We start from the raw sequence: 24191 nt of genomic DNA, 5'->3' as shown, positions 1-24191 counted from the left end.
TACTGAACCTGCTTTCTGACACAGATCCATGCTCACTATCCACCGGCAAACCTGAGCTAACACACTGCATTTAAAGCAAAAGTGAAGCCTAAATGAACAGAAATCAGATCATGGACGCACTTTAAGAAGAACTGTCTTCTAAACCTATGTTTTCATTTAGAATAACAAGAATTTCACTTTCTACATTTCAGAAAAAAGCTACAACAGATTTGTGCACAAACAATCATGATTCACTTTTTTTATTATTTCAGAAAAAATTATTTATACTGAACTTTGAATAAATATTGGAGTTTTATCTTTAATTTAAGCTCTAATGAAAGAATTAACTAATTATGACCACCAGATTCACCACAAGCTAAAACAAGTATTAGGAAATGCTTATTATAGGAAACTGAGTCACCATTCCGCCCTGGGTAGCCAACATTGCAACACATCCACTCTGATTCAGCTCAGTCTGTCCCAGAAGATGACAAATAAATCAAAACATGGAAACATTCAAGAACTGCCCTCTCATTTCTGGTCAATAGCTCCGTGGGCTGAATGAGAAACATGGGGGAAATATATTAAATCTCAGATTCCCTGAGCTATTGCAAAGCTGAATAGCGCCGAGTGACTTTGCACGAATGCCGGCCTGGAAGTGAACCCGCGAAAAGAATAAATATTAGGACGTTTACTGAGATCCTGGCCTGTTGGGGGTACCAGCAAACCCTGGACTGCTAAAATCAGGAAAACAATGGGCCATTACATTTGGCATATCAGCCTCAGACTACGCTGACAAAAACAACAAAGTGGACTGAAGGAGACTAAATTATGTTTCATGCTAGATGATTTTAATCTGCAAGTTTTTACATTTTCTCCAAGAACAACGTGCGGTTTATGGATTTCTGATAAATCAAAGCAGAGGTCAAACAAAGTCTGTGTGCAGACCTAAGCATAATCGAGGCTGGCATCAGGAACAGTGGCTGCACTGTGGTGACCAGCTAATGAGACGGAGGAACAACTGCAGCCTGGTGGGAAACCAATTGCACAAAAATGTTTGTTTTATACAAGCATCACCCAACACAGAACATGTCACTGTAAATCCAAAAAACGGCCCTTCAAGCTCATACCTCAATCCTAACGGGGATGGATGATACAAAAATTTCTTCCATTTGGGTCTCTACTGCTTCTAAAACAGTCAAAACACTTTAAAAAAAAAAAAAGCAGCCACATTTAAGCAATAAGTTAATATTTTTTTAGTGTCTGGAAAATGAGCCGTTTTTTTTAAAAACCTTCTGAATGTAACTTCATAAATCAGCAGGCACTTCCCTGTTACCTAGCGACCCCGGAATAATCCAACCCGTTACCTAGCAACCCCAGCAGAGTTCCAGAATGTTTGGTCAGCTGGTTTTATATGCATTCAAATGCAAATTCAAAAATACTTTATTGATCTTGAAAGGAAATTAAATGTCATACTAATTCAAATTCTTCAAAGGGTTATTGTAGGCAGGAAAGATCTCTTGTAGCAGTCTGTGTTACAACAAATTAGAGGAAGGCTGTGACTAAAGACTCTCTACTTTGCCCAGATATGCTCTGCCTGAAAAGACAAGTGTTTTGTTGTTAAGTGCACATCTGTTTGCAGCCATTTTCATGTGCGAGTGTAAACGTCAAATTGGTGGGCGTGGCCAGGAGCAGTTTATATGGATTTGAAGTGAAAAGAGGCCCTAAAACTGCTCAGAGGCAGAACTAAAATCTCCTCATCTAAGAATTACTTTGTGCAAAAACTGTAAGGAACAGTTTTGTATCACCCCTAAACCTATCCTAAACTGTTCAAGGAAGCATAATGGGTCACCTTTAATCTTTTGGAGAAAACTGGGGGGTTTAGAGGTGACAAGGGGGCCAAACATGAGGATGTCTTTATCTCCAGGCTGAGGAGTTATCAGCTGTTCCCAGCTGACCGTCAAGGTTAAGGATCGGCCTTATCTCCTCAGTCCAGAGTGCGGTGATTCCTGTACGTGGCGGTGCACAGCCCTTCCTGTCGCTACTGCTGTTTCCTCCTCTCCTTTTTGCCTCATCAGGTTAATTGTTCACCATGAGCAGTGAAAGGTTTCAGGGATGAGGGGCGAGGGGAGGTTGGCTCAAATCAAATTCTCAGACCCGAACCAGACTTGGACTGTTCCCAGATAGTTTTCTCTCAAAGGAGAGACCTCACTCAGTTTAATGAGCAGCAGCTTCTTTGCATTTTGGGTTGTAGCTCATGAAAGGCATTTTCATGTTTGACGGGCATTGAAAATAATTAAAAAGCGTGGAAAGTTGTGCTGTGGTGGCACAGAGGTTAAGCACAACCCATATATGGAGGCCTTAGTCCTCAACGCGGCTGACGCAGGTTCAATTAGCTGCATGTCTTCCCCCTTCTCTCATTACTCACTTTCTTGTCAATTCAATATCAAATAAAGGCCACTAGAGACAATAAAACAAACAAATAAAAAAAGCATGGAAGGAAAAACAATCAACACAAAGCGAAAGATTGTCAACGTGGTGAATTCAAAGTCTATAGCTCAAATTTAGTTCATAAAATTAAGATTTATATGATGTTTTTCCTTTAATGAGTTGGAGACTTAGCAAACCAGAACCCTATGGAGAGATTTAAAAGGACTCTGTTGAGAGTCCAGTCTGTCTGTAATCCACAACATTGAGAACAAATTAATTTGTCAGTACAAGTCTGTTTTATAGAAGTGATTGATTTAAGTCTCACTTTTCTCTACATTATCAGTCAGTGTTTCACTCCTGAGATTTAAACCTAGATGGCATTATTCTGAGAACACTTTTCATGCCATTTAAACTCTGTTCACTTTTAGTTTCCTCATAGCAACACATTTTAATCTAAACAATCATTTCTAATCATTTCTAAGACTACGAACACATAAACAGCAGAAAATGTTGTGTAATTTACACTTTATGCTCACAAACAACAGCTGTGGTCTTGCTGTTTAATCATTGCTCAATTTACCTTTCCAAATTCCACAGATCGTTTTTAATAAATTGACCAAGTCTGATGTGCAAGAGTTCTTTTAACATTGCAGATTGGAAAGGGTTTTTGTTGTCAAAAGTTCTTTTAAAGTCAATTGCCTGCTTTGAACAACACAGAACAGGTCAGTTGTGATTTATAAATGTTTCAAATGTTCTTATTTCTCTAGAATATGATGATATTTGCTGTTTAGCTTTCTGTTGATCTAATCTTTGCAGGATAAGTTTGGATCACTGAAAATGCAACATAAAGAGTTTTAAAACTTCTTTTCTTTGCAGATGCATCTCCGACAATGATCCAGTCCCGGTGACGCTTAATGAACAAAGTAATAATTTCCACAACTTGATCACCAGTATAAATGTCCAGACGGAACTGGTTCAAGAAAAAAACAAGGTGTGTACTAAATTATTCATTTCTAATCATCTAATGTCTGTTTTTTGTTCATAATTAGCTTGAAAAAATAGCAATAATGATTAATTGGTTAATTTTGTAACCTTGTGTAACCACAAACAATTAAATGTCCTCAGCTCCCCTAATCGGCACAAAATCTGTTTACCTTCCTTCATGCACTTAAAGAGACGTGATTTATTCCAGGAATACTCAGGAAGACATGAGATACTTAGGCTGCTTTATTGCTATAGGCATAAGGAAGCCTCAGCCAACTTAAACACAAAATTTCAACACCCAGTGACAGTTTGAGAGAGAGAGAGAAAAATATCTTCAGACCATAAAAATGCAGCAGAGAAAATACTTGCACTGCTTCTAACATCTGACTGACATCTGAATAACTTTTCGCTGAGTTCAAACACAAATGCACAGAGCTCCTGCGCAAGTCCATCTGATTCAAATGAAGTCTGCACGCATTCAGTCCTGCTGCCTGTGAGAAATGCTCTGAAACACGTGTGTGTTTCATTTATTTGGGTTTTGGTTGTGCGTTAAACACAGAGGTGTAGATTCGTGCATTTGACCTCTAAACGACAACGCCTGAGGCTAGCAGTCAGCTAACCTCATTGCAAAAACACAAAGTCTCACCAAGTATTTTTGGTTTAGTTTCTAGTGATAATACCTTATTGCACTTGAAATAAGACTTCAGCAAGATACTGGTGCTTCTTCTTTAAGTCAATAATTGCTTAATATAAATGAAAAAGTACAAATTCCACTAGTGAAATTCTGGTTTTACCGCTGCATGCGCTGTACAATGGCTGCTGGAAAAGACAAGTGTTTTGTTGTTGACTAACATCCAGAAACCTCTTGCTGCTTCCTTGTTGGTTGTGCAGGAGACTCTACACTGTAAAACATTTAAAAGTGGATTAACTTGAACATTAAATTCCACCTGCTGCCCTGAAAGTGAAATGTAAGTCAACAAGAAAATTGTGCTCAGAAATTAACGTCCATGAAGCTGATTTAACAACAAGAGACAAGTTGTCTAAACATTGTTTTCAAGTTCTGATAACGTTCATTATTTATCAGTTAATCATTCATCTTGAAATGTGATCTTTCCCTTCATTCTGTAATTTAAACCAAATAATTATTTTACTTTCTGCAAGAAAAAAAAACTGCCTTCACCCAGTTAAAGAGCCACATTTCTATTATGAACGGGACATTATCCTCAAGCATTAAAATAAACATTTGCCTTAATAAAACACAAGAGTCAGATCGATGTAATGGACTTCCATCTCAGGATACAGAAACATGTCGCTAAGCATTCTGGGAAATAGCTCTCACTCCCGTCTTTTTCTTCTTTTCTAAAAACTTTAGTTTATTCAACTCTTGGAGGTTTGACAAAAGTTAGCACAACTTATCACTGTAAGTTTATGTTTCACAAACTCACATATTAAGGTTGAAAATCTTAAAATTACAAAATTTGACTTAAAGAGTAAGAGATAGTAGACACAACTGAATGCAGCTTAAATGTTTTACAGTGCAGTTCTGCTTTTCAAAGACATATGGTTGTATAATTAATTTAATTCTGAAACTCAAAATAAAAAGAACCAATCAGACTGAAATCTCACCTTGTAAGAAGGATTTTGTTTAAAAAATAAGAAGTATAATGAACATCTTTTGTGTTGCCCATAAACCAATCCAGCCTGTTCAAGGAAGAATAATAGGTCACCTTTAATTAACTGTAAATTTATCAAATGCACAGTGCCTCAGTTCTAATATTTCCCTGACATAAATGGGGCAGCATAACTAATTTACACATGCTTGTGGCCAGTCGCTGGTATTTTATGAGGGTTAGCACTGAGGGTCAATGATAACAAGCCGCGGTTTAAAGGGAGAGGGATTTGTTGGCAGCAAATTCCTCTCTGTCAGCCCACATAAATCGTGCTGGCCTGTGAATAAGAACACAGTCGGGGCCGGGCCTCGGAGCGGCCCAGTGGAGAGGCGAAGCTCGCCCAACTCACAGTATGAGGGAAGACGTTGGCCTGGGGGCGGGGGGCATGCGGGTCACAGTGCGTCTAGTCAGGTCACCTCTGAGGAGTGTGAATGTTTTCAATCTCAGGTTGCATCATGGAGGGTAACATAATACGATAAGACTTCTCCGCCATGTTTTTACAGATGATATATCAGCATGGATTGGCCGACAACTTTAATTTTTCGGTGCTGCCTGGACATTTTAAGGGGCTGAAACAGGTTAATTTAGTCTGAGAGCGAACACAATGGCAGCCCAGGAAGTTATGACCCAGCATACACCAGACAATCCTCCTCAGTGTAGCTCAGGATATGCCAAAGAAAACAGATGTTCCCAACAGAACCCACCCGCCATCTGGCTCTCATCCAAGCTGCAGTTATTATTTTGTCTATCTACGCCATTAAAATTTTGTGTTTTTTGTAAATTGAGTATGTCATTAGTGCTGCTTTCCAGGAAATACGCACTGTGGCCCAGCTCTCGGCATGTAGCAAAGGTTTGAGGGTGACTCAGTGGGATTTAAAAATCCAGATGTATCCGTTCATTAACAGCAGGACTCTGAATGCAGAAGTACCACACACTGAAACAGACGTCTGCAGGCACGTAGTGATTGGATGGCGTTTAGGTAAATGTTCAATGTAAAATGAAAATCCAGAAATCTTCTCTGGAAATGTGTGGAAATTAGAAATGAAAAATCTGTGTTGATTTTGAGATTAACTCTCGCAGAAACTGGTTGGAAATTTGATGATCTCCCTGTGGATGGGTGGATCCTCTCTGGGTACTCCAGCTTCCTCTCACCATCCTAAAACATGTCAGGTTAACTGGTTGATATAAATCAGGAGATTTCAACTTACACTGGATTCTAGTTTGTGATATCACATTAATGGCTAAATATGAAACCACACCACATTTTTCAGATTTTTATTTGTATCACGTATCATTTTTCTTCCATTATAGTTAGTTAAATTCCTGGTATGAACACAAAATCACACTATATTTTTCTCTTTTCCTTTCTTTAAGTAAAGAACAACGTGTAAAAAGTAAGCACATCAAAGAAAGGGGGCTGGATTAAATACATTTATACTTTAATATTTAGATAACTGTACAAATAATGATCTAAATATATATTATGGTATTTGAATTGTGAATGTGAACATATTTGACAAAAAAAAGTGAACTAAATGAACTAAATTGAACAGAAATAAAGTGAAACAAAAGAATTTAATTTGAACTGAACTAAAATAAAGTAAAATTAACTGAACCAAAGTAAAGCCAAGCAAAGTAAATTGAACTAAAGTAAACTGAAGTGAGTGAAGTAAATAAAAGTGAACTAACAGAAACGTAAAAGAGAATATTCTTTATAATTCTGATAATCTGTTCAATTATTGATCTTAATCTGAATCATCTCTCGTAGACTGTGAGCACCCTGGTGATCGGAGAGGCTCGTGTGTCTGGACATTACCTCTGCAAAGCCCAGAACAAACTCGCCACTTTCAACATGATTCTCCCATTCTACGTTGATGGTAAGTGTCGCTCAAAGAAATAGTTTCAGCAGTAATTTCAAAGCGCTGGATTATTTCAAATCATCTGCAGTGCTCGCTTTAATGAACTGCAAGAGCGGGAAAGGAATGCACAGATTGTGTTGTGCAATAAAGAGACCAGAGGGGGGCATTAATTGAAAACATCTTCCACTGTAGCTGAACGGCCCGAAAGGGGGAAGCGAGGCGAACGTGTCCTGAGCCATATGGGGCGCTGTAATGGCACGCGTTTAAAAACAACTATGAATAACTGCATTCCTGCTCCGGTGCCAGCAGGTCATTCCTCTTTCTCTCAGCCTGTGTGCACAAGTGAGAATTTACTTTTCATGTGCATCTGAGCATTTCCAAATGTTCCCCAAAAGGTTGTCTGTTGAGACGGTTATGTAATAACAGCAGGAATGACGTGTTGGAATAAAGCAAAACACTTTTTTTTTGTATTTTTAATAAAACCTGAGCAAATCACTTCTCCTTATGAGCAGAAAAACGTTTTAAGAATTGAACAACCTGCAGGGTTATCCGATTCCCAGGAGGTACCCGGCTCTCCTCCAGGGGAAGATGGAGAAAAAAAAGAGAAGAGGACAATTGTAATAACATCTGTCTTCAAAGAACAGAGAACACTTTCTAACAAAACTGAATAAACAAGCACAGTCTGGTTCCCGTGGGTCACATAGTCATTCTCGCTCCAGTTGGAGCGCAGAAGTGCCGTCAGGCACGCTGTCCGCCAACGTGCTTCCAATTAATGGTGATTAAGCAGGAAACAACTTCAAATTTGACATTCCTTCTCTTCTGACAAGTGGTTTGTGGTTTAAAGAGCACAACTAGTGCATAGTACTGCTGACGGCTGAACACGTTTGTAGCTGGGGAAGATTTATGAAGGTGATGCAAAGTTTTCTTCTGTTTAGATGAACCGGAGGAAGTCGCCATCGAACCTCTAACAGCCATAGAGGGAGACGACGTCACCCTGACCTGTAGGGCGACCCGTTACCTCTACACAGGCCTACAGTGGCTGGACTCCAGGAATAAAACTATCACCACCGATGTATCCAACCTCCGGGTGGACCAATACTCCATTTCCATATCTCTCAATGTGCGCAATGTGTCCGAAAGCAGCACTGCAGGGTACCGGTGCCATGCATACAAGCTACAGAAACCAAAAAAGTCCAAAGTCAAGATGGTCGCCTTGGAGTTGAAAGGTTAGAAACAACATTTCCATCATGTCTAATAAAGTACCACAAGACAGGATCTTAATTTGAATAAAAATAGTTAATGTGTCAATAATTACATATATAATTAAGTAAACATACATGAAATGTACTACTGAATGTTTAAATTATATTTATTTTATGGTTCCTATGCCAAGAAATAATTTAAACTTTCACTACAGCTTATTAAGTAAACTTTAGCATCTGATTGGTTGACCTGAACAGCATGTCAGCTTCAGGCCAATCGTATTTCAGGAGTAGTGGTAGTCCCGCCCACTACATCTGAGTATGTATAAAATTAAATCAGGATGTGTTGCAACAGGACCGTGTAGTAATTAAATAGTGCAATTGGTGCACTTGCTTTTTGTGAATGAAATAAACATTTATTTAACCTATGCATTATGCTCATACATACTGCTTTTTACTATTTGTGTGGTGAAACTTTATATATGCTTCTCCAAATTTCCCTTTTGTTGGACTCCAATAAAGACTGTTTCTATTTCTAAATTAGTTTATTTTAATTCACTATTGACACATTTAACTAATCAATGACAGACTCATTTATTCCAATAATTTGTGGCACTTTTGGACTTCCATACTGTTGCTTATTCCAGCACAGGTTGTTAGAATGTTTTCTCTAAATTAATTGCTGCTTTAATTCAGTTTTCTGCTCATTTTGATGCAGAGCGGCAGCGGCCATTGCTCAGCCAAAATCTGACCGATCAGGACGTGAACAGCAGCAGCACTCTGGTCTTGGGCTGCTTTGCTTCGGGGGTTCCTCGTCCGCTGATCCGGTGGTACAAAAATGGTGTTGAAGTGGAAGAGAGTCCAGGTATGTTTCAGAATAACGCCACATAACAAGATATGATGCTAATTTTATTTAATTTTTTAACTATAAAGCATCAATGTAAGAAAATTTTGTTTGTGGTGTTATTTGTGAGATGCAGAAATCATTTCATCTGCACATCCTGAGTGTAGGGACTCGCGCTTTTCATATTAAAATACCACAATCAGCTCAAAGCTTTGTGTTGCAGGGGTATCGCTGGGAGAAAACGGGACCCTCATCATCGAAAGGGTGAAGAAAGACGACGAGGGCCGGTACGAGTGTGTGGCCCAAAACGCTGAGGGATTGGCCAAAACGAGCGCCGTCGTCACTGTGCTGGGTGAGTCCGTCTCTCTGCAGAGAGAGGAGAAAAACATCAGCTCAGTAGATCACATCAAACAGACCAATTAGTCCAAGCAGCAAGGCCGGAGCCTTTTTCTTTTCTTTTTTTTTTTTATCTCCACATCCCAGCGTATCAAAGAGGCCGTTCTGGCCCCCTGTTTTCTTTTCATCACTGCAAATAGCTTTGGCCTGACTTTAGTGAGGAAAAATGGCCCCTGACGGAAAACTGGCAGCTGCCAAGAATGCCAAGTGAATTCCTTCATGGGTTTTATGATCAAGGTTTTGGCTGTGAGCATTTCTCCAGAGGACATAACCTCTGTGGAGTGTTAAGAGTGTCACTAATGACTCTTAAAGGTTTGGCGGCTGCAGTGTGTTTTACAATACGGCGTAAATTTTGATCAGCGAGGAATCCAAAAAGTGGATGAGTTTAAATATCTGGGTGTCATTCTGGCTTCTCATCTTAACTTTGAGGAATTTAAGAGAAACCTAAACCACTTTTATCTTATAAGATCATTTTCATGTGAAATTTTTTTTTCCTTTTTTTGAAATTGACTTTTAAATGTCTTGTCATGAATGTGCTGCTAAATGTGGTGATGACAAAGAAACGACTCACCAATACAAGTGCATACTTTTATCCACCATTATTGATGCTCATGCTAATGCTGCTGAAGCAGTATCATAGCACAGAGCATGATTGACAGCGCTAAGACCCGCCTCCTGGCTCTGATTGATTGTTTCTAGCTAGCACTGGAAGAAGGCACAAGAGCTTGATATATTTATTTATTTTTTTCAGTTTATTTGTCTCATATTATACTATCACACTATAGTGACAGTTTCAACAAATATTTAAAAAATATTGTTTCTTATAACAGTTACTGCAGCTTTAAGATTTTAAGATGGATCCCATTCATCCAATTTTGTAAAGATCATCTTTAGACATTTCAGTCCGTAGATGAGCATCCTATTTTACAATTATATGCTACTTTGTCCCGGATAAACACATCCCATTACGTGGTTGCAATGTGAACAAAATGTGAAAATGAGTAATTTTGCACAACACTGCAACTGATTAAGCCGTTCAGCCTTTCTTTAATCAAGATTTATAGTTGTCCTTTCTGTGTGAATGTTAGTCAGAGACTGGAAAATAAACGGTTAGTGATTGCACGAATTACTTCAAAAACAATGTTTGAAGAAAAAATCCTTGGAAGAAATGCGGTGTGTTTGTTCCACGAAAAAATTTGATTCCACCTCCTTTTTTTCTGTACATCCACAGGAAAATGTCAAGGAAGTTAACAAGTAAACAAAACAGAGAAAGAATGTCTTGACATAAAAGCCTTGGTGACTTCAGGCAACAACTGCAAGTTTTATTTGTAAATTTGCAACAGACGGTTTAGGTTTTGATGGTAAATTCTCCAAATAATTACTGCTAACAATCGAACTGAAAAGCGTGCGCCGATTTTACGGCAAAGCATCCAGGCAGCTGACGACAGCTCTTCTGTTTCCAGGAGATGAAAGCAAGTCAAACATTGAGGTCATAATTTTGGTGTGCACCGGAGCCGCTGCCACGTTCCTCTGGATTATGCTCATCCTGTTCATCCGAAAGCTGAGGAAGGTAAGAGCGCTGCAGCTTTAAATCTGTGGCTTCTTCCTCCAAGTGGAAACCAGTTTGGTTCAGGGACATCACTGACCCATGCTGGGTGTGACACATTTTAACACTGAATGACACATTTAGCTGGATTTCTAAATGTTTGGGTCATGTGGAAACAACAGCTCAGCCTTTTCTTCTGCCTTATCGCTCAAAATGAAACCTAAGACATAAGAAACTATTTATTCCAGTGCTGAGCAGAGCACTAAACAGAAATAAAACTGAAGTAGTTGGGCCTAAAGAGGAACAATTAATAGTCAACATGCATCATCAGCAGTTATAGTTACACTGTAAAACATCTGGGTTGTCATTTAGTTGTGTCTGCTGTCCTTTTCTCTTTAAGTCAGATGAATTTAGTCAGTTTTAGGTTTTGAACCTAAATGTGAGTTTGTGAAAGATAAACTTACAGTAATGAGTTGGGTTAACTTTTTATTAACTTTGTCAAACCTCCCAGAGTTGAATAAGCTAGAGTTTGTAGGTTAGCACTTAAAAAAATCGAATGAAGAAAAATACAGGAGTGGGAATTATTTCCCAGAATGCTTAGCGGCATGTTTTTGTCTCCTGAGATGGAAGTGTGTTACATTGATCTGATTCTTGTGTTTTATTAAGGAAAATGTTTATTTTAAAGCGGATAATGTTCCATTCACACTAAATGCTTTAGATCAGAATTCATTGTGATGTTTAGTAAAATTCATCATTAGATCAGAAACTTTGTTCCTGCAATTTGAAACAATAATTTAAATTATTCAAAGGTAAAATAAGCAGTTACTTCAAAGTGAAGTGTCTTCTTGCTCAAATGTTTTATTCAGCTAAACTAGATGATAACAAAAACTATCGATAATAATTATGATTCTTCTGTTTCCTTTTCAGCAGCCAGCGCACTATAAGATGGGTCCGTCTATCATCATTGATCCTGATGAGTATCCTCTCGATGAGCAGAACGATCTTCTTCAGTACGACAGCAGCAAGTGGGAGTTTCCACGTGACCGCCTGCGTCTCGGTGAGCTGCCGTAACGAAAAATACATACTCAGAAAATTCAATATTTCAACAAAAAAATAACCTTAACACACGCTCAGATTTGTGTTTGCATCGTAGTTGATACATAATGCATTTATTATCATTTTTCCCAACCAAAAGAATACTGACTATGTGTCACTGATCCATAAAATATGCTAAAATAAACTTTAAAAGGCTTTTCAGTTGTGAACATGATTTAAAGCAACAAGCTTATAAGTTTTAGTCAGAAAATTTACACTGTTAGAGCCATTAAAGTCACTAAAGGGACAATTGGGACATGTAGTCACTGCAATGTTTAACGTAAGGTCAGTTTTTACTTGACAATCCAGATACGTCTGTAACGGTGTGATGTGAGATCCCGAGGTGTGAACAACCCAAACACTGAGCTGAGCAGAGGGTAGAGCTGTGACTCACTCGTCCTAATCGTCTTAACAGCCCAATTAGTGTCATGACTGCAACTCATAATCCTGCTTCTGGCAACCATGTTGAAAACCAAAGATGTCTTTTGGATAAAAGGTGAAAAATCCTCAAGTAACATTAGAAGAAGTCCAGTCCCCCTCTGCTTTATTGCTTAAGAGTCTCAGTTTTCCACTAGAGGGTAAAAAGGCAAGTGTAGGATTCAATTTGGAGGCTTTTTGAAAAGAGTGCCGACTTTTTTAAGAGGCACAAGTCTCGAAAATCAAGTGTCATTTGCCAATTTTTAGAGTTTAACTGCATGTGCATGCATTGGCTCTGAAATATTTCCACACCTTTGTTGAAAATGGAAGGTTTTGTCCCCTTAATGTGACACCTGTCCTGCACAATTCATATAAAAAACAAACACATTTATAACAGGAAATTTAATGCAAAAAAAAAATACAAATGCACACTTCATTAAACCTTCCTCTGAAGCATCTTTTGAATCACTTTCATCATTTTAGTGCAAATATCTTAGTACACTTTAAATAAAACGAAAGTAACATAAGTAACTGTTCAGCAAAATATATACAATTGTTTAAGTAAATGATTCCTTAATATTGATGAAAAAGTGCAATGGCAGATTATTTTACTTATAGCATGGGTAGAATGTGTTATTATAAGTGAAATAATATAATATCTTTACATCAACATTAAGGAATTATTGACTGAAAACAAACTCATATTGTGCTTAAAAGTTACTTCTAAGTTGGTATTTGCATTAAAAATAATACCAAAAATACTTGGTAAGATTTGATTTTTCCACATTGTATGTTTTCAGATGTGCATACTTAACAGAACCAAGTTATTTATCCAGTTTAGTTCTTTTGCTTCTAACAGATTTATTTGGAATAAATCTGTTAGTGTTTCTTCCTGATCTGTCAGGAAGAAACATTATGAGGGGTTAAGAGGTAATTGTGGAAGCCGTTCATCGTGAGTGCTGCTAAGATAAATGGCATCGGTGTCGCATCGCTCTGCAGCTGCACAGTTGAGTCATCACTTAACACTGACCTGCACTGTCGCCCCGGCTTAAGTGCACTATAAATTAATCTCTAAACACTAGAATATCAAAGCCCCCATGTGTTTTCTGCAACCTTAACTTTTGTTTTTCTTTGTATGCTTGGTTATTTATCCCCAGGGAGTCTGATTTAAATCCTCTTCTGAAATATTTGATTTCTTTATCAGGTAAAACTCTCGGCCACGGAGCTTTTGGGAAGGTCGTCGAGGCATCTGCTTTTGGGATTGACAAGCTCTCAACATGCAAGACTGTTGCAGTAAAAATGCTTAAAGGTGGGAATAAAAGAGTAAAAACAAGCTATGACTAAAGAGAAAAGTTGAAAAACATCAGTTCCTTGGGTTAAGAGAGCAACCAAATGAATTTTTCTTCTCAAAAATAACATGAGCAACTTAAGTTTGTGTGACTTAATAGTTCAAAGCAAAGAATTGGAGATGTGTTTGTTTCAGAGGGAGGCAGAGCTAAAGGCTAAGACCTCTAACTTCCCAGCTAATGTAGGGACTAATGTAGGATCCTTCACATCAGCAGATGAAGAAAAGTTCAAAAGTGCAAGAAATGAGAGCAAAATTATCAACAAATCTTCAAACTTTCTCATTCTATTGTTTTAAAACAATAGAATAAGAACCAAACCACAACACTGGTTTAGTTGTGGCTTAAAGTGTTATGAATGTTCTTTACTTTTTCAAATATTTCCAGTGAGTTACATCTGCATCAAAGTTAAAAGGCATAAAACAGGCAGCTAAATTAAACATTTTTCAGTTTTATTATAACCAAAAGACCAGAAAGTGAATATCAATATCAACATTACGGCTCTCAGCTGCACTTATTGTCTGCTGTCTTATCTTTGTGAATCATGTCTGGGGATAAATCACTGACTCAGAGGAAAAGTGGACGCAGGTCAGATTTAATGGAAAGCAGCAGCTTTGTGACTTCAGACTGCATGGCTGCTTTTGTCTCATAAATCTGATGTTGGCCAAAGCAGCAGACTAAAAGTCTTCATTTGTATATTTCAAGGCATTGTTATTGTTTAAATTTACCACAATCAGATATGTAATCTAAGCACACATGCTTATCTTATTTTGTCTGGATTTATTTGTTTGAGTTGTGATTAGATCTATTAAGAGCTGCTTTATAAATCTGGTATCTTTATTTATTTTAGTTTTTTATCCAGTTTTGTCTCCATACTTGCAAACTGCAAACATATCTATTTCAGACTGTACAAAATCCATGAAACTATAGACAAATTTCATTTTCAAGCAGCTCTTAAGCGTTCAGCGTTTTTTTTAAATCTTCATAAAGATACAGATTAAAGTAAACAAGCTGCAAACAGAAAGTGAAAAACAATGTTGGTAAAATTTGATAAATGAAGACTGAAAAATGTAACTTATAAACATAAAGCTGTTAATCTGCACTTAAAAATTAGGAAAATCATAAAATTATTTAAGTTAAACTGGTGGGGAAAATTGTTAAAAATAAAATATTAAAAGAAATATATATAGAAAAGCACCTTATTCTCATTGCTGATACTGTTTTTCTTCTAAAATATATTTTTAGGAAGGTTTTCAAGAGATCCATCAAAACAAGGTTAAAAAAACGGGTGTAATGATATTTACTGAAATTGTCTGTTTCTGCAGGTGGCGCTACATCGAATGAGCGTAAAGCTCTGATGTCGGAGTTAAAGATCCTGATCCACATCGGCAACCACCTGAATGTGGTCAACCTGCTGGGAGCCTGCACCAAACCTGGAGGTGAGCTTTACCCTGCAAAAACACTAAATGTTACCAACTGTTATTTGTCCAGTTTATAGTGCAAATATCTCAGTACTTCTGAAATAAGACAAACTAACATAAAAGTAAGTTTTCAGCAAGAAATAGGAGTTGGTTTTCAACAAATAATTCCTTAAAATTGATGAAAAGTACTGGTTCCACTTGCAGATTATTTCACTTATAATAAGGGAAAGATGTTTCATTATAAGTCAAATAATCTGCCATTGGGTTTAGTATTTTTTCATAAACATTAAGAAATTATTGACTCTACAAAAGCTCCTATTTCTTGCTGAAAAGTTGCTGTTAAGTTAGTTTTGCCTAATTTAAAGTGCACTGACATGCAGTAGAAACTAGATACTTGGTAAGATTATCTTTTTTTGCAATGCAGAGGGTGTTTAGAGATGAGTAAACCTGTAACAAAATCCTAATCAGGTTGTAGATTAAAAATATCAGTATCAATAACCACAAAAACTGTGTTTAACAGGACCTTTAATGATGATTGTGGAGTTCTGCAAATACGGCAACTTGTCCAACTATCTGAGAAGCAAAAGAGACGACTTTCTGGTCTACAAGGTGAGCTTTCTTCTTTCTCTTCATGCAAAAACACAAAATCTTACCAAAAGCTTACAGGACATTTTCCCCAGGTTTTAAGTTAAAATGTTTTGTTCCACTGGTAGATTATTTTACTTATAGTTAATACTTTTTCATCAATATTAAAGAATTTTTGACTTAAAACAAGCTACTGTTTCTTGCTAGAAGTTAGTTTTGTATTACTTCACGTTTACTAAGGTATTTGCACTAGAAACTAGACCAAAATTATTCAGTAAGATATTGGATTTTTGCAGAATATGACCATGTTTTCTCCAGGGAATCCTTTTAATCCAAGAAAACATTGGAAATAAAATTATTTTAAGGACTTCCACATATTTTTACTCAAGTAAAAAGGTATTTGGTAAAAAAGTCAACTCAAGCAGAGTAACTGATCAAATGATCAAAATTAAAAAATTACATAATCAGGTAATATAAAGATAAATGGAAATTTTGGTATCTTAAGGACCAAAATTACAATAATTTATATAAATAACATAAAATAACAAAAACAGGCAAAATAATTTTTTTCCAAATCAGTTTCTTTCAATAAAAAAACTGATTAAACTTTAACAAAAACTGCAGGTGTGTCTCTGTGACTGGTTAACTTTTTGGTTAAAACATGTTTATTCTTCATTCAGTGGGTAGAAAATCCAGAAATTTTACTCAAGCAAGAGTAGAAATATTTCATAATAAAATCGCCATAATGTAAAAAAATACTCATAAAAGTACATCTTTTCAAAAAAGCTACTCAAGTAAATGTAACTAGTCACAATCCCAAAAAGTTACTTATAAGTTAGTTTTGTATTATTTCATGTGTACTAAGATATTTGTGCACTAGAATCCAACAATACTTGGTAAGATTTTGTGCTTTTGCAGTGTGATCTTTTGATCTAAACATTAATCAGCTGCAGTGTTTAACTCTGTGCTTCATCCTGACGCGGCCAGCGGCAGGACGGTAAGGTGGTGTCGGCGGGGTCCGGCTGCGAGCTCAGTGAGCTGATGAAGCGCCGCCTGGAGAGCGTGGCCAGCACCGGAAGCTCGGCCAGCTCCGGCTTTAACGAAGATAAGAGCTACTGCGACTCGGAGGAAGAGGAAGAAGGTAAAAAGGCCAAGCCCGTTTCTGGAACGAGAGCTCCCCGCAGATTGTTTTCAGGTCTGATGGGACGTTTCCTCCCCCTGTCCGGCGGTACAATCGCTGCAGCAGGAGCCGCTGTCACCCCACTGAGTCTGGGGAGGCGTCTGTTTGTTTCCTGTCGGGCTCAGCATGCCGGCCTTTTTATTTCCGAAGTGTTATTTCAGATCTGATTAGCTGTTTACTCAGGTGGAGAGGTGGAAGGACTCCTGAGAAGCTGCTCAACAGACGAGGCTCATTACCACACGTTTCACTTGACATCTTGTTAAAAAACACAAAAGAAGCCGTTTTGATCTCTCATCTGTTGCGGATGTTTTAAAGAGGAGGAAACAGGACATCACTTTAAGTTGACTTGTCTTTACATTTGTTCCTCCCACATGAAGTTTTATCTTGTCTGATTTATCTGGCAGGTGTACGAGGCTGACCACACTGAAAGCTTTGAAAAACAGCCGTAGATGAGGAGATTCAGCTGCTTTGGATGTTTGAAAAATCACCCTAGATGGAAAAACACTTTATGCTTTTCATTTTACAGAACCGGAGGATTTATACAAGAGAGTTCTGACGCTGGAGGATCTGATCTGCTACAGTTTTCAAGTCGCAAAAGGCATGGAGTTCTTGGCGTCACGCAAGGTATTCCCTTCTGCAGTCGCTTGTGCACAAGCATAAACGATTTGAGAACCAATTCTCGTTTAAAAACACGACATGGATTCATGTGATGATGAGAGTTTAATGGAGAATGTGAAAATGTTGAAAAGTGTCTTTTGCATATGCTTCCAGACAGCAAACATACACAGTATTCTTGTCTAGTTTCTATTGAAAATATCGTAGTACATTTGAATTTGACAAAACTAACTTGGAAGAAATTTTTCAGCAATAAATAAGTCGATATTTCCTTAGTATTGATGTAAAAGTACTAGTTCCATTGGTAGATTATTTCACTTTTAACAAGCCAAATAATATTATTATTAATAATAATAAACTACTGACTTAAAACAAACTACTATATGTCACTGAAAATATACTTGTAAGTTAGTTTTGTCTTATTTCAAGTAAGCTAAAATATTTGCACTATTATAATGCTTGGTAAGATTTTGTGTTTTCGCAGTGTAAAAACTAAAATCACAAAAATAAAAACAATTTTACCTACTCAACTAAGCATAAACTATTTTAATTAAACAAATAAGGTAATCAGATTGCTTTTTAATCAATGGGATCATAAATGTGTTTTGCACATTTTCCTTGTTAAATAAAAAACATTTAATTTGCTCATTATTTTGGTCTTGATTGAAGAAAAGTGAAAAAACATTTTGTTTGTTCCCTGCAGCAGAAACAGGATCTGTGTCAGAAAACACTTCCTTTGTTTGGCTAAGTTTCATTAAGGTGTATGTTAGAGCATAACTCAATAAGTAGATGTAGGTCCTGTTTAACATGAAAATATGATGAAACTTTGTGTTCCCTCCAACATTTTTGTGAGCAGATTTTAATTTAAAAGTTTTGTCTTAATTTAATCAATTTGTGGTTGAATCTTGGTTGGAGGGGGCCGCATAAAGTCAGTCCAGAGGCCCCAAATGGCCCCCGTGCCTCACGTTGATCACCCTTGGCCTACAGTGGCCGTGCCGTTGCTGCTTTGACCCACTTTCAGTTGTGTTTTCTGGATAATGTCTCCCCTGAGGTTTGTAAAGGATGCCAGACTTGATCCCATTCATAGTTTTGGGGAGACCGGATGAAACTGATTAGAGAAAAATGCTATTGTTGTAAAACACCTTCAACAGAAGCAAAAACAAAAAATCCCGCAGCACTATTGCTGATCTCTTGACCATATGTCTATCCTGCTCCATTGTTTGCATGCCAGTTTGGGGAGCCTGACATGCTTGTGCTCAAATTGTCTGAGCGAGTGTTTTCCTCTCTGTCATCAGTGCATTCATCGGGATTTGGCTGCTAGAAACATCTTACTGTCTGAGAACAATGTGGTGAAGATTTGTGACTTTGGGCTGGCCAGAGACATTTATAAGGACCCGGATTATGTGCGCAAAGGAGATGTAAGTTTATTTTTATTTCAGTTATTTACACAGCTGTCTGCACTTAACAGTTAGCTGCTGCAGAGTTGGCATAAAAAAATGACATTTTGAGCTCTGCTAGATGTTTATGTGTAGTTCCTGTGTGGATTGATAAGTTTGATATACAAATGGGAGAGAAAGATGAACTTGTATCAATCATTGGTTACAGGCCAGGCTGCCGCTGAAGTGGATGTCTCCTGAAGCCATATTTGATAAGATCTACACAACCCAGAGTGACGTTTGGTCCTTCGGTGTCCTGATGTGGGAGATCTTCTCTCTAGGTGAGTGTCACCAACCCATAATGCAGTGGATGTTATGTTAAATTATGATTAATTAGTTTTAGGAAAGCTAAGTTTAATTTTACAAGCCACATCCAGGCCTGATTACTAAGATTTAAAAGATTAATCATGATTAATCTCTGTAATAATCGTCAACAAATTTTTTTTTTGACTGGATAATTAGTATTTTATATCAGTCAGTATCAATAATTGTTAGGGTTTTTTTTTTTTTTACTTTAAATACCTGATATACTGCCAGACCCGTAACATGGTTTTTCCAGTTTTATCCACGATGTTCACTTCACGCCGTTGTTTTTTATCTTTAAGTAGTTATGAGGAAACGTGGCAAAACCTTAAACTGCTACTGTGCAAGGTACTCAGCAAGTTGTTGCTAGGTAACCACAAGTTACTCAGCAAGTAACTCAGCTAAAGCCTTTCCTCTGCCTACATCTCCCAGAATGCTGTGCGCTTCTGGATCAGAGTTCAATTTATATTCTATATACTGAATATTCTATCAGATATAATATCTATTGATACTGGTCACATGAATATCATGATATTTATTGTTATTGATTTATTGTCCAACCCTAATTAATAGAGTACACAGCCACAAAAAAGGCTATTTGCTGAATGAACAATATATTCAGAGCAGTAATTAAGTTAAAACTGTACAAAGAAATTTACATTTTTCCTTTAAAAAACTCTTTTCTGTAAATATGTTCTACTCAAAGTGCCTCAAGTGACACCTTATTCAAATTACAGTAAAAAATGTAATTAAAAAACTCTCCAAAAATACACCAAATATAAAGGGTTAAGGGACATTAAATCTCCTTTCTGCAGCGTCGCCCCACAGCAAACCGAGTTGACGCCAAAATTCATCCCTGCTATGTAAACAGGCAGCGTGATTCCCAACTCATTTCTGTAACATGAATTAACATGAAATAATGTTCAGTAAAAAGTCACAGTGAGAACATAAGGGGATGATTTCACTACTTTCATCCCTCAGTTAAATTAAAAAGGACACAATGCGGCACTTTTACAGTCGGGTTGTGTTTACTGGGGCTCAAAAACCATAAGTCAAGAAATGAAGACCAGCATTAAAAAATTCAATTATTTTAAACAAATCAGCTGTGACTCTGATTGAATTCACAGCTTAAGAGCCAAAACCTATAACTGTAGAGCAGTAAATAAAAAAAGCTGATGGCTTTAAAGAGAAAACTGTTTAGTGATAAAATTATGAATTAAAACTAATATTTTTTGTGCAGCAACATTTTATTAGATTTCAGTGCATTGTGTAGGTAACAAAATCCAACTGCTGTCAAAAATACATCAAAGAAACCACATTATTTGTTTAATTTAGTCTTTTTTGCTGTGTTTTTTTTACTATGTTTCTCACCAACTTTCACCTAAATAAAAATTCTCCTGGAGTTTTGATCCATGTAACCAGTAAGTCCTGGAACAGAAATATGTTTTGGATCGCCTCAAAGATGACAAACTGCGGATTTGGACAAATAAAACTAAAATATAATGTTTCACTTTATGTTTTCTTACAGCATGGAAGAAGTCCTTCAGCTCTTTATATCCCACATTATGGATGAAAAATAAATAAGTTGAACGGAGGTTCCCTTTTGAGCCGGTTCAATGATAAATCAGACGGATTTACGGTGGAGTCTGAATGAGAATAACAGCAACATTTTTTTTATTTTTTTTTTACCATATGTTAAAGCAAACCACAGTTACATCATGCAACTGTTTCTGATCACAAGTCTTTTGTCTTAAATTAGCTTTCAGCCTTATCAGCAGTGAATCATGTGTTTCTTTAAAACTCTTGCTTATGATTCTGTTTGATGTCACTTCACATTATCTTTCAAGCTACACCAATAAAACATGTTTCCCATTTATGTATCCCTATAAATTGTTCTTTTTAAAGGAAAACAAATGCTGTAAGCTAAATGTGATGCAGACGTCCGGTTCTGTTCTTTGCGTCTCCCAAGGTGCCTCTCCGTATCCTGGGGTCCAGATTGACGAGGAGTTCTGCTGCAGGCTGAAAGACGGGACTAGGATGAGAGCGCCAGATTACGCTCCTTCTGAAATGTGAGTTTGTGTTAATAAAGCTTCAGAAAAACGGGAAACTTTATGTTAAAAGAGCACTGCTTGTCTTTACGGAGCTTTTAAATGAACAAGTTTACTAAGAGTAGTTATGATGGAGCATTAGGGCTAAGAAAATTTAAAAAATAACATTAGAATAAAGTCAGAATGTTACAAGTTTAAAATCAGTATTATGAGAATAAATTAAAGATAATAGGAAAATAAAGTCGTAATAATGTGAGAATAAAGTAATAATATTACCAGAATAAGGTTGTAATATTATGACTTTATTCTCATGTTATTGCAACTTTATTTTCATATTTTCTCATATAATAATATGGCTTTTTTCTTGTAATATTATGATTTTATTGTTGTAATTTTATTTTTTAATTTTCTTGTGACTTTATTCTGATATTGTTACGACCTTATTCTCGTACTATCTCAACTTTATTCTGGAAATACTTAGTATTCTTGGATTATTTTGACTTTATTCCCTTAACACTCCAGCAAAAGAGAACAGAAGACAATTAGAGCTATTAAGAAGAAAAATCTGACTTTTTTCCTTGAGTCAAAATCGTAAGAAAAAAAATCAGAACTTTTTTTTTTCTGTGGCCCTAATCATCTTCCGTAGAAGAGGATCGAGACGCTGTTAAAAAAATACTGTGGAGATCAAATGCGGAGGTTTCCTTTCATCCACATTTTAAAAACTGCATCTTATTTTGCTCGTCAATCACATTCAGTCGAAATAGATTAACGTTTATAATCGTAACATGACAAGGTATGGGGAGGTTTCAGAGGTGTGAATACAAATGAAACATCATATATATCGTGTATAACACAATATTAAGAATCTACCAGCTATTTAATGTTTTCAGTTTTACTTCCTGTTTGTCGCTAACATAGTTAGCTTCTTCCTTGTATGACAAGACTCGGCTCTGAACATTGCGGGAGGAGACCTTAGCAGCTGATTACCGTTCAAACGTCGAGCTTTCAGACGTTGCAGCGCTTTCTGACAGACGAAACTGAGCACCTAATTTATTTCTGAGCAGAGGTTGGAGGATTCTGTTGGACATAAATATCTGTGGGGGAACACACAGTCCTCTTCTTTGGTGTCGCTGCTGTCAGTCAGCGATGGAGTGAGTGATTTTTTTTCCCCCTGCAGCCTCAGTGTGACGTCTGTGTCTGCTTTTAATTTAAACCTCCGTCAGATTGTAGTATGCTTTAGACAAATGATGTTTAATCAAAAGGTTCAGCATTTCAAAGCATTTTTAGTAAAAAAAAAAAATCATTTATCAGCCACACTAAAGAGACAATAAACTGATCTGAGAAATAAAACCCAGGTTGTAAGTTTCCGGACGGGTCAAGAATTCTGTAGTTTCCATCACTAGTTCGGGTTAACGGCTCCACTAGATTAAATACTTTACATTCTTAAACTAAGAGGTCTGGCTTTAATTTAAAATGTAGATACACTGAGTAATAGGTCTAGCAGGATGCACAGTGCTGCTGAAATCTACAAAATTCAGGTTTTAATCAACTCAAACCAATTTGGAAATAGAGGAATGATTAAAAACACACAAGGCAACAAGGGGATGCCTTTTAATTTGCGCCTCTGCCGGCTGAAATTCATCTGGCATTCCTCTCCGATGTTATGATGCATCGGAGAGGAATGCACCGGATGCTTTGCAAAGAGTGGGTACACAATAAAAGGATGCCCGTTTCCCATCAGATGAGTTAAAAGCACAATCCGTCCTTTTCCAAAAAAAAATAACGGTGCGTTCCCGGTGATGTGGGGCTGTGCTATTTATTCTCATTAAGAAGCAGGCAGGAAGGGTCTTGAATTGTGCTCCGATGCATTGTGTGCACTTCCTGGTCAATAAAATGCTTCAGATCATGCAGGAAAGACAAGTGAAAGAGTGAGCTCTGCAATTAATAAGGTGAAAATGTAATAAACCAAGAAGGTGACGATGTGGTGCTTCTATAAATGACAAAGTTAAACATAGTAGTAGGAAACTGATCCACAGTTTTGGTGTTTTTTTTTTTCCAAATAAAAATCTGCAAAGTGTCCCTACAAAAACAATCCAGTGTATCTAATTGTTTTCATTACTCACATAATAAGAATATAGAGTCCATGTGTGTCTAATCAAATCTCAGTGTAAACACAGCTCTCCTTTTAAGGCCTCAGAGGTTTGTTAGCGAACATTAGTGAGACTTATAGGTGAAAAACTGTGTTGAGGTGAAACATGGTGGTGGCAGCGTCATGCTAAGAGCTAAACAGAGGGAAATCCCTGAAGAAAACTTAATGAAGCTGCAGAAGAGTTCAGAGTGAGACAGCAACTCATAACAGCCAGAGCAACAATGGCTTCAATGCAAAAACACAAAATATTTCCAGTTATTTATGTTTAGTTTCTAGTGCAGATATCATAACTTTAACGTAACGCTTCAGCAAGATATTGGAGTTTAAGTAAATAATTCTTGAATACTGATGAAAAAACTACTAGTTCCACTTCCATTTCATTTATAACATTGAAAAAATGTCTTATTTTAAGTGAAATTAGCTAGTACGTTTTCATAATTTTTAAAGGAATTAACTTAAAACAAGCTATTTGCTGAATAGTTGCTTTTGAGTTCGTTTTGTCTTATTTTAAGTGTACTATGATATTTACACTAAAACTAGGCCAAAAATACATGGTAACATTTTGTGCTTTTGCAGTGTTACATCTAATAAATTAATGTGGTGGAACGGACCAGTCAAAGTTCAGACCTAAATCTAATTGAGAATCTGCAGGACGACATAAAAATTGCTCTAAGATGCTTTCAATCTGA

General features: G+C 36.9%; 1 protein-coding gene across 2 annotated transcripts in view; it reads left to right on the top strand.

Moving 5' to 3' along the window:
- The window catches only part of kdrl (kinase insert domain receptor like), a 58949-nt gene that overhangs the window by 23884 nt on the left and 10874 nt on the right, over positions 1-24191 (top strand). Inside the window, exons 11-25 of one of the 2 annotated variants that reach the window (XM_015023627.1) lie at positions 3286-3400; positions 6832-6940; positions 7858-8148; positions 8843-8989; positions 9192-9320; positions 10828-10934; positions 11838-11967; positions 13627-13731; positions 15091-15204; positions 15707-15795; positions 16759-16912; positions 17478-17575; positions 18862-18984; positions 19172-19283; positions 21275-21374. In XM_015023627.1, the coding sequence (XP_014879113.1) occupies positions 3286-3400; positions 6832-6940; positions 7858-8148; positions 8843-8989; positions 9192-9320; positions 10828-10934; positions 11838-11967; positions 13627-13731; positions 15091-15204; positions 15707-15795; positions 16759-16912; positions 17478-17575; positions 18862-18984; positions 19172-19283; positions 21275-21374 (1923 nt within the window). The remainder of the gene's footprint in view (positions 1-3285; positions 3401-6831; positions 6941-7857; positions 8149-8842; positions 8990-9191; positions 9321-10827; positions 10935-11837; positions 11968-13626; positions 13732-15090; positions 15205-15706; positions 15796-16758; positions 16913-17477; positions 17576-18861; positions 18985-19171; positions 19284-21274; positions 21375-24191) is intronic. The other variant, XM_015023632.1, reaches the window with a different exon arrangement.

The sequence above is a fragment of the Poecilia latipinna genome, unplaced genomic scaffold, assembly GCF_001443285.1.
Source record: "Poecilia latipinna isolate Pla-1442-1.1 unplaced genomic scaffold, P_latipinna-1.0 Scaffold90, whole genome shotgun sequence".
In the NCBI taxonomy this organism is placed as follows: domain Eukaryota; kingdom Metazoa; phylum Chordata; class Actinopteri; order Cyprinodontiformes; family Poeciliidae; genus Poecilia; species Poecilia latipinna.
Note: the sequence above shows the minus strand (reverse complement) of the source record. Positions and strands in the feature narration are given on the sequence as shown.